This window comes from Nesoenas mayeri (genome assembly GCF_963082525.1).
Source record: "Nesoenas mayeri genome assembly, chromosome: 5".
Taxonomy (NCBI): Eukaryota; Metazoa; Chordata; class Aves; order Columbiformes; family Columbidae; genus Nesoenas; species Nesoenas mayeri.
In genome coordinates this window covers 54,894,057-54,905,457 of record NC_137548.1, presented here as the reverse complement: position 1 = coordinate 54,905,457, position 11,401 = coordinate 54,894,057, and the positions used below count along the sequence as shown (strand labels likewise).

The following is an 11,401-nucleotide window of genomic DNA, read 5'->3' as shown; positions in this document are numbered from 1 at the left end:
AATGCAGCAGGTTTTGTGATACTGGACGAAGCAGCTATCTGCTGTACATCAGACTCCACATTTTTCCATGTAGACAAACAGTTCAAGATGAACATGAGCCATGCAGACTTAAGTACCCAAGAGCTGCCAGTCTGCAATGTACTTGTTTGACACTAACTCCTTAAAACTTCCTTTCAGTGGTTGTTACACAAACAGTTTAGCACCTTCACTGGACATTGTCATAAACATCCAACATCACAGTCCAGAGAGCATCTTTTTTTCTTACCTGTAATCCATGATCCTCTTAAAGCTGAACATACTTCAAATTTCAAAAAGTTCCTTTCTAGAGAACAGAAATCTTACCGATTGCTTTTCCTACATCTGTCTCCACTTCCTCTTTCATCTCAGATGCTTTCAAAAATAGCGCAAGTCACCTTGTTGTAAATATAGATAGACCCTGAGCCTCACCAAAGAGCTGTATTATGTTTCCTCCACTAATGCAGCAAATGCAGATCTAGTAATCTAGATCTAGAGAAGAGGTATTCCAGCAGAGGCCCCAGCAGCAGAGAACTTTCTTGCCTTCCTTAGGAAGAAGTAAATAAAGCATCCTAGTCAATCTCCATGAAAATGCTTTGCATGACTTGTGAGCAGCCCACCTGGACCCTCCTCAGAGTTAAGCCTGAAAAAAGGAAATTTTGGAAAATGCTCCAGAAATTTCTGAAGGTCAGAAAACACAACAAAACAAACAAAAAACACCGCAACACACAGAAAATCCCTGAGAACAAGAACAATGGTTAAAGATAAAATGGGCAGAAAAACACTAGGATCAAACACTTATTAGTTTATTGTAAATTCATAATAAGGGATTTTAAGTCCATCTGATTTATAATCCTAAAGGTCAACTTCTTACACGTAAGATGCTGGCTTTACCTCCTTACATGGTGTAAAGGTGACAGTTTGCTCATGTCTGTACAGATCCGAGGGGGACATTTCTTTGTTGAGAGGTGGCTAAGAATTCACAGCAGCTACCCCAAGTCTGATCCTGCTTTATCGAAGTCAACATACAGATAAAGCATAAAGAAAACATGTACCAGCTGCAGCATTCCAAGCTCCTTATAACCAGACAGACATCCTTTGACATGAAACCATGGTTTGCAGTCCTGGTTGTAAGGGAAGAGGGTTTATAAAAACTTATATTCAGTGGTTCAGCACCTTACAAGATTATTTGTGCATGTGTGCTACTGAAATTAAATTGATTTAAAAAAATCTTATTGGTGTGCATAAACATATACACCCCTCCTTTATGTATACACATTTCTTTAGGAATAGAGCATTTTTAAAATCAACTTATTTGAAAAGTATATGCAAGTTTTAAAAGATGCCATGGTCACACGCTAATGGCTAAATTATGGGTTCTTAAAGTGGCAGAACGGCAGTAATAAATAGATCAAAGGCTTCTAAATACTAATATTCATATGAGTAATACTCAAGGGAATTTCCTACCCTGCAATGCATGCCATGGTTCTGATCCATAAGGCTTCACATTTTTTTGCCTGCACGCAGAGGCTCACGGAGCAGATGTGAAAGTCGCAAGTCTCTAATGTAATTCATGCTCCAGTTCAGCAACTGCGAGGGTATGCAGAAGACAACGCTGCAACTAACACGGCCAAGAAATTCCTGAGAGAATAAGAATGATTGTTAACAGTTCTGAGAAACTCTTCCTCTGGGTTATTATCCCATAGAGAAAGATAGTGGTGGTCTTAACCAAACAAACAGCTCTGAGAAAGTAGACATATTCCCTCTGAGATTACAGAGAATGAAAAACAAAACCCCATCTTATGTTAAAAGCAGTTTGAAGCATTCATGATACAGTCGGTGAAGTACTTGGACTTCTTCCTGCATTGTGTGTCAGGTCAGAGTTTCCATATTCCCAAAGGAAACTATGCACTGGCTAGAAAAAAAAGAAGAGAGAAAGTCCTATTTACCCTACTGTTATCTTTCACAGCTGGCTTGATTGGACAGAGGTGAGGCATGGGCACACATAGTGACTATTACAGGCACCAGAAAACAATGCAGTAGCAACTCAAATGGGTGCCTGTTTAATTGGTTTACATCTGGCACACTCTGCTCACACATACCCCAAAGAAACAGAAAGCGAAGTTGCTTGAAAACTCTTTATTTTCTTGGAGTTTTCTCCAACTTGTTGAACTAGTTGGCAAACAAAAGATGGGATCCAGCCCCAGGGCACCGAAAGCTGGAAATAAAGTAAAAAAACTACCTGACCAATAGCTTAAGAAAATGGTAATATTTCAGAAGTGTCGGCCTCTTATGTTCTACCACTACCTCCTTACATTGCTTACTTTGCCATCCTAACACAGGTTAAACACACAAAAGTAACACTTTCTTACATACATGAAGTAATGAGCAGTAACTATTTCCTCAACTGCCTCTCATGCATGTTAAGCTGTATCCAAACAAATTGAGTTAACATGGTAGATGGGCAGAAGAAAGCAAGTTTTGTGACTGAGAAGCAAGGCTGCAACTCAACTGTTGGTACTCCCACAGATCTCCCAGCTCCGTCTTCTGTGCTCCTTTTGTTTCTGAAAAAATAGTATCAATAAAAGTATTTCAAATATCTAACCTTCAAGTTTTCTTCATTGTTTCTTTGTGCACTGAGACAGTAATTAGCACAATTGAGCACTAATTGCAGGCTGAAGTTCATTACTGGTGTATTGCTGTGGCTCTCTATCTGCTGGTACATGGCATTAGAGCATCCCTTAAGAGAACATTCGATAGCACCACTCATCTCTCTGCATTGTCATACAGTCCAGATGGTTGCAGTATGTAGGCACCAAGGAACCAGAGCAGCAGGTACAGAAACATTCTGTGGTGATTTTCCCTCTGGTGCTTATCTTGATGCATTTGGATTAGTCTGTCAGTTAGGAAGGCTACAGCTCTGGGTAGATGCACCCAAAGACCTCACAAACAAAATAAACTGGAGCAGCTGCACTCCGTGGCTTGCCAATTATCAAACGACCAGATTTGCCCATCAAATCTCAGTAAAAGATTACTGCAGCTCAGCCAAGTAACTCCCTGCTGTGCAGAGTGAATTTTCTTTTGAATTCCAAAGGGTGGCATTCTGTTGCAAATGGGTCTGTTATTAAAGATCAACTTGGAAATCTGTGTTCTTTAGCAGATTAACTACCACTATGATGTACAAACCCAGAGACAAAGATGAAATGACTTCTTCCATTTGGCAAATGCAATTTTATTTCTGGATTAGTTGTAAGAGTTAAAATTTTAAACATTCTCATGTGTATCCTAACAGACACATTAATTGGCATACCGGAACAATACTTCAAATGAAGAAAGTCAGTGTAATTAATCATCTCCATATAAGTACAGAGTTCTCAGGAACATAATTGTTATTTTTCTGCGTTACAGAAGGGAGGGTTTCCGAACCTTGAAAAGGCAAGACTTCAGTGGGAATTTCATATGCCAAAGAACCACAAAAACTGGCTTTCATTAGTCCAGGTAAGAAAAATCTAAACATAATATGAAAAAGATAATATAAACTGGCAAACACAGGGAAAGAAGGAAGGGAAACAATGACATTTCTAAAGAGAAATAATAGAAATAGAAATTACTAATAAATTACTAGAAATTACTAATAAATTACTAGAAATTACATAATAGAAAGAAATTACTAAGTCTACAACTGTAACCATACTTAAAGTCAGGTTAGCATAGATTTGATGGTCTTGAGGAATTTATTTAAACAGAAGACACATAGTCACCAAGAGCGAAATGTTACAGTTGGTGATTTTCCTGCAGAGTTTAGTCACGTATAGAGCCTCACTGAGAACAAAGTACATAACTGTAGGCTGTGAATCACACCCAGATTTTCCACCCATGACTATACGAGGGAGCAATATTTGCCACCAAGACAAATACTTGGTAGTATAACTGTGACTACAGATAATGTTTTTATCTGGACTACTTGCTAGCTATTTATTTTGCTGGTAGAAAAGATTCTTTATACCATATAAGCATCACTAAAATAATTCCTTACAATGCTAGCACTCCTGGTATTACAGGTTCTTCCATTGTCAAGGTTTTTATATTCACAACAACTCATAACTGAGCAACAGAAATGGGCATTAAGCAAGCTACAAGAATATGAGTGAGAACAGAAGTTACCTATATAGATTCTCATTTCTCCATGGAAAATCACTATGTATGGAGTAAAAATATAAATCTTTTTTTTGCACCCAAACTGGCCTGTGAACGTGTAATCACAAGTGTTGCATGTGGGAACAGACATCTGTGTTCTATCTTCGTTTGTCTCTTTGGTGTCTATTTCCAGGAAAACTGGAAGATAATTTTCAAAATTAGGCGCCCCAAAGCAGCAAAAAATAGACCAAGTTCTCACAGACCGAACTGCTCACTGGCAGTCCTTCTCAGCGAGCCTGCAAAAAACTTCTTGCTGTATGTCTACAGAATCATTTGATGTTACTCAAATTACCTGAAGAATCTGAAGTCTCTAGTTCAATTTACAGGTCTGATTGTTCTTTAAAATAAAGATGCATTTCATGTGGTTAGTTATTTCCTATTAATTTACAGAGCAGCAGGTTTCAGCAGGGGAAAGGCTTCATTTCTCCAGTGTAGCCTTCTTTAAAAAAATGTCCTGCAGCAAAAAAAGAAAGACATCATGAAACACATGCTATTACCTGTAGTGCAATATTTAATCTTTCTGGTAAGCACAGTTTTATATAACTAGAGCTCAGCTGACTCATTGTAACTTGTATTGTAATAACTGAGAAAACCACAAATACCCACATGCAACTAGAAATTTTACCTCAGTTCTTCTACAGATCTATGTGTGTACTTAGAGTAATTAGAGTATAGATAAACTATACACAGTAAACTAAGTTTGTGACACAAGGATAATTTCAGGATTAACCCATTGCATAGCGACAAATGAACACAGGCAAACTTCAGTGAAAATGAAAGTCATACTTGTTCTCAGGCACACTGTCTTATAATACAAATGGAAACTTGTTCTTTGGACAAGCCTTACAGGGAAGTAATTTGTAGTTGCTTATGTATTTATGAATTCACAAAGCCACAGCAGTGGTCCACAGATAAGGAAAAAAAAAAGGATTAATCCTACTTCTTTAGGCAGTGCCTATTTATTTTGTAGTCTGGCAGATGATAACCCAAATCTACAGAGGACCTCTGGGGGACATTATGAAGTAGAAACTAAATACTAATATTTTAACAGGAGAGGCATGGCAAAAGCCCAAAGAACACTTCAGCATGCCAGGAACAAAAGCAAGCATGGCATGCAACGCACAGGCACATGCTGATAAAATAACGCAGCCTCACAATGGACAGTCATGTTAACCCAGGTCTGGCTATTCACCATGAGGGAACACTGCAGTGGCTACAGCTGCAGGAGATACCCTTGTCTGTACACGGGTGCACTGCCTTCAAAAACCTTTCTGTGTGTGTTGGGACTGACTGCTGATGAGGAAATAGTAGGGCTAAATACATAGGATATGAAAACAAAAATAACAGTGACAGTTATTCCTTGCTTGTCAGTTTAAACACAGTTTTACAGCAATTTTCAGTTGTTGTTAGCCAATAAAACTATACTGATTTACAGCAACTAACACTCTGCTATTCTACATAGAACAAGTGTCTGTGTTAACAGTGACTACAAAACCTTCCTCTGCCATTTTACATGAAAGTAAAGATATCTTCAAATCTTTTCCTTCAGTCAACCTAGAAAATATCAGTCTTACTTTTGAAACTCTTTATACAAAATAAAGCAAGTTGTATCAACTTGATACCTCTATCACGCTTTAAGCCATGGATTCTTTTGTTTCACACCTATGCTGATTATCTTTAGAAAAGAACTCTCTAAATGTCACAAATTGCCAAGACACCCAAATCAATTAGCTCTTTTGAAAATTTTACACTTAGGTTGCCTTAGACAAGGATAGTACCTGCAATATAACTAAAAATAAACCAAAAACACCACCACAAAACAAAATTAAATAGCTGGTTGTGAGGAAGAACGTTTATGGACATTGGTTTCCCCAGATTATGATCCCTGGGGCTACAATAAATGATCCAGATTGAAGCAAGAAATTTCTAAAAAAAAAAATAAATAATATTTTAAAAAAGAAAGACCCCCTCCCCAAATCCTCAAAGTTTAATCCAAAAGTATGAGTGTGTAGTCATGCACAACCAATTCTGAGAATCAAAATTTGAAAAGTCTGAGAACCACTGCTGTAATGCATGATACCTATAGCTACTTCTAACTATCAAACTAGCAACCATGTGATGCAGAAGGTTATGCAGTCCACAGTAAGGAAATACTTGAAAAATGCCTGATAAAAAAAAAAAGCAAAATATATAAACTATTGTTACTCGCTTTTTAATCCCCCGAGAAAGCAAGCTTATGCACTTACATTTCATCATCATATTCTTTTGGAGGTGATGCTGCAATGACCAAGTCAATCCAATCCTGAAAAAGAAAGGCACAGGCAAATATATGCTGCTAAATACTGTTTTTAGATGTGGTTAGCAGATCATGGAGTATCAGACAGAGAATCAGGAAGGCAATTTGTTGCTGGAAAACCACAGGGAGCAGCAGGAAGATATCTATTGAAGACTTCTATAGGAACATCATTTCAAGATTAAGCTGTTTGATTTGTATCCTGAAATTAAAGAAGAATCTACTGATCTTCCAACAAACTTAGAAGTAATTATTCTAAGAATCATCCTGTATTTGGTCATCTTAGCAATTAATACAGTTCTTGCTGAGAAAACACTGTAGCTGAAGTGCAGCATTACTTGCACATTAAGTAATCAAAGATAAGATATTATCATAAAATTCCAATCAGCTGGCAAATCATTTTCAATATCAAAGAGAGATTCTACAGATAAATGTGTTATAAACACTCAGAATGTAATGTGTTTAAATACCAATCTTGACATGCGGCTAAATGCCGTGAACTTTCACAGTCAATTACAAGTGTGGTTTTCAGAGATGCCATATACCAATATCTTCGGCAGATTTCAGCTCACTTTGGTGACACAAGGCATACCTATTACTCGTGATGTTTGCAACCTTATTTGTGTTGATGTGACAATGTCATGAAAGAAAAGTATATCTCACGAGTGTCGTAGGCAGAATGAGCAAGTATTCCAGGTTACTTACCCCACCCATGTTCCAAGCTTTTGCTAAAGTTGCCTGTGCTTCTGCCAGCTTGCTGTCAATTAATATCTTGCCATTTACAGCTAGTATTTCGTCCCCTTTCACTATGCCTCCTGGTGAAAAGACCAATATCATATACATACATGTGAGTCTTTTTTGTCCCATATTTACGCAGTATTGAGTATAATGCAAAGTGTCTTCACTTTTCACATGTGAAGGCTTCCACTAAAAATTGACACAGACAAGAAAGTTTGCTACAGGCAAAAGGACTTTTTCAGCATGGAAAAAACACACTAATCTCTTATTGATCATGACCAGTAAGAAACTAGTTCAGTAACATTTTCCATAGTAGGAGTTTGCCTTTCTGGGTAATCCATCTATTACAGCTCACAAATTGTGGCTGACTGTAGGCTGTTGCTACTATGAAAATGGCAGCATTACTTAAATACTTGAAGGTGTAAGTGCTATTTGTCAAGGGTTGGCAGGACTACGATTAGTTTGCAAAAGCATGTGTAACATTTAGTCTTTAGAACTGATTTTGACTTGCTAATCTGGACTGAAGCACAATCAGCTAACTGGGACTGGATTCAAAGGGGAAAACGCAGATGGTAAGGGGACAGCTTTAGCTATGGGAGAGCTTACAATGGTCAAGAGTCAAAGAGAAACAGAATACTTGAGAGATCAAGCGGCTGAGATGTTTTCACAGCAAGAGTGACTTGAACAGCATGCAGGTTAGGACAAGGTCAGCAAAAACAATGTAAGGAGATATTGTCCTGTCTGTCTACCTGGTCATCACCAGGGTTCTCAAGGAAAGGATGAGAGATACCAGCCAGCAGCAGCAACCTTTGGATGTGTTGGTATGCACGTTCTTGTGCCTCCTGGAGAGCTAAGCTGTTAGCCAAAAGGCTCTGGCCTTTAGTGGGATTTTGGGAGCAAAGCCAGGTGTCTTACAAAACAAGTTACTCTTGAAAGTAGCATTAAGAACAAAACTAAGCAGTGTAGTGTACCCATGGTCTAGTAATAGCTTTGCACATGGAAGTACTACAAATATCATTGCTTGGAAATTAGGAAACAATGGAGACCACACTCAGCATTCCTTAATTAATAGAATACCCCATAGAATCAGGTGTCATTTAAAAAAAAAAAAAAAAATCTATATAAAACTGAAAAACAAGGAGTCCTTATTAAGAGAATAGCTGTACATTTTCAGGCCACATTATTGAAAATTCTGTTATGATAAAAATACAACAGCAGTGAGCATTTCTTCTTAAACACTATTTATAAAGTTTACATAATTATTAATTTAAGCAGTAGCCTTCAGAACATGAGCCTCTCTCTGAGCTGCCCTCAGTGCCAAGACAAGACTCGACTGCCTTGGACAATCTAAGTGTGCTCCTCAGTAATCGGCAGAGCTACAAAGTCAGCCAACAACTCTCACTCAGTGCAAGGAGCCACTTTGCAGCAGCATTCAAACTCCCCATTGTTACTCACCATGTTTGTCTGCAGCACCACCCTCATAGATGGCAGACACGACTATCTTTCCAATTGGAGAATCAATTCCTCCCTCAACTGCAAGGTCTAGTGATCCTTCCTATTATGAAAGAATTTTAGTTCAGAAACGGGCTGTTAATTTTTGCTATCAACAGGATCTTAATCTTTCCTTCTTCCCAGTAAATGGGACTGTATATTAAATGCTTACACAAATCCTTTAAGTATCAACCAAATAATACAGTATTTACCTTTTTAATTCGTAATAGCCGTACATCTTTTCCCATGATCTGCTCTGGGGTAAACTATTAAAAGATACAATGATTAGTCATTTCCAACTTGGAAGTACAAAAAAATTAGGCTGATCGATGTAGTTTATGGGAGAAAAGGGATCTCCTCCTCCTCCAAAGAAGTGCTGGAGGAAGATCAGATCATCTTTTTCTGTAAGAAAGTTACTTTTCAACATTACTGGAAAAGACAAATACACAAGCCCCAGCAAACCAACAAGCAAGAATCTTACCCCCTCCCAGCCCTCAAAATCAAGGATGTGTTTTTTCCAGTGTATTTCGTATTAAACAGTGAGACGTATTTGAATTATCTCCTTACCATTGAATATGGATCAAAGTCTTCCAAATATTTCTGGAAGCCCTGAGGATAAAACAATACTTAACTGTAAAAACATCAGGCTCATGCACACACTTAACCCACAAACCCCATTTTATTTATTAGTGAAAGAACATATAATTCTGTAAACTATGAAAGAAAACAGTAAATGGAGAAAAGCACAGAAAGGCAGTAAACAGTCCATCCTGACAGTCAGAAGACACTTCAAAACCTCATGACAGAACAACAGTTTGAGTTGGTCACACTATGGAGCAATTCTGAGGAACAGTTTACCACTCTGTCAGCTCTGCGGTTCCTCTGACAGAACAGCCACAAATCTTGAAAGCATTATGGGCAGACGTGTTCTGCCACACTCTTCTGAGGAAGCTTTCCTGGGACTATCACCATGTTGGGCTTTATCTAACGCAAGCAGAAGTGACAGGCTCCAATTTGCCTGCCAGGAATACAGTGTCTGGGTTGTGGGACTCCCTTCCAGCCCCTCCAGGTTTCTCTCTTCCCTTCCATGGAATTTCAGGGAGCTGGTTCCATACTACAAGCAACTGCAGGACAATACCGATTTTGTTTTCATTTAGTTCTGCGGAGGACTTAAAAGTTTTGGCAGGGAGTGTGTGAAATAGGGAAGATGATATTGCAGTTAGGTAGAGCAAGGTCTAAGTTTTGAAAGGACCCACACCTTCTTAGAACTTACAAAACCTACTGCATTACCCTTGTCGGACCAACACTGCAGGGACAAGGTCAAAGTTCCCTTTTCTGCAAAGATGAGAGTTTCTGAGTCAGCAACTGGGAATCAATGCTGTTTGGGTGGCGGCTTCTGGAGGAGGATTAAGAGTTACTGGGTGAGACTGTAAAGGCAATGCTGGAGATTTATAAAATCTCTGCACTTACCCTGCTTGTTAAGGCAAGGGCTTCAAGGCTTAGCAGAAATCTTTACTGAGGAACCCAAATGCTGTATCACTGTTGCGGCTTCAAGCTTTAATAACCTGGGGCTATTGGAACAACACAAAACTAAACAACCCTTTTCTGACACAGCAGGCAACCCAGTATCTGATGCAGGCCAGCAGTTTAGTGCACGATCAGGCTTGGGATATTAATTATTGCCCTCTTTTCTACTGGATCCATCTGATGACAAAGTCTGTTCCACTCTCAGACTCAGCTAAGCCTTTTTCCACTTGTAAATCTAATGTACAGCTAAAGGTTGCTCTGGTGTCTTTAAGGGCTAATTGTTAAATGACAAAGTTGCAGCAGAAGACACTAATGCCTCCTCCTGTTACCACATTTATAATCTCTCTCAGTTGTCTGTATAATGTTGGTATGACTATGAATGATCCTCTGGGGTCAGATCTCACGCCTGCCACCACTGCTTCTGACGAAGTCTGTGAGCACTACAACACAGGTCTGCATTAGCAGCCCCCCAAGTGTACAACAGTGCTACCCATTTGTCCAGCCCCATGCACACAGACCAGGCAACCAGGTGCTGATGACTGTGGCGTGAACTGGCAGTCATTACACAGAGGAACATCGAATCATCCAGTGTAAGCCCTGGCCTTCCGCGGGCTGCCTCTCTCTCCACCTTTTCCCTAAGATCAGAAGACCAACTTACGCAAATCATGGTTTCATTCTGTCTTCTTCTGAGAAGAAACATTTTCCAGGGTTGAAGCATGACCTTGTCTTGCCAGACTCCAGAGAGCTAAATTTTCAGGCCACAACTGCAGAGCTTTTGCTTACTGCCATGTTTTTGTTTGTTTAATAGGAAACTATGTAGAATGGGAACAGGAGACACCTTATTTAGCATTTAAACTAGTATGGGTTGCATTGCATTTGTTAACTGCTAACTTTGAGGAACTAAAAAAATGGGAATTTGATCACAGGCTTCAGCAAGGGTAGGATTTCATCTTGGGGGAAAAGCAAGCAAACATTCATTCATTTACAAAGTGTTTTAATATTATGAATAGTTTTACTAAAACTGTAGGAGAAACATTTTACAATGATAGCTACCTAAACAACATTTTGAATAGCTGGATTTGTTTTGACCTTTGGAATCATGGGTGAAGTAGATATCTATGGTCTTGGAGCAAGTAACTT

At 38.9% G+C, this 11,401-nt stretch overlaps 1 protein-coding gene across 1 annotated transcript in view; it reads right to left on the bottom strand.

Annotated features, from left to right (window-relative positions):
- Positions 1–5,425: 5,425 nt before the first annotated feature.
- USH1C (USH1 protein network component harmonin) overlaps positions 5,426–11,401 on the bottom strand; it is a gene marked incomplete at both ends in the record, with an annotated part of 47,795 nt that continues 41,819 nt past the window's right edge. The window contains 6 exons of the mRNA XM_080345854.1: positions 5,426–5,525; positions 6,459–6,514; positions 7,211–7,320; positions 8,699–8,798; positions 8,947–9,000; positions 9,302–9,343. Of these exons, the coding sequence (XP_080201980.1) occupies positions 5,426–5,525; positions 6,459–6,514; positions 7,211–7,320; positions 8,699–8,798; positions 8,947–9,000; positions 9,302–9,343 (462 nt within the window). The remainder of the gene's footprint in view (positions 5,526–6,458; positions 6,515–7,210; positions 7,321–8,698; positions 8,799–8,946; positions 9,001–9,301; positions 9,344–11,401) is intronic.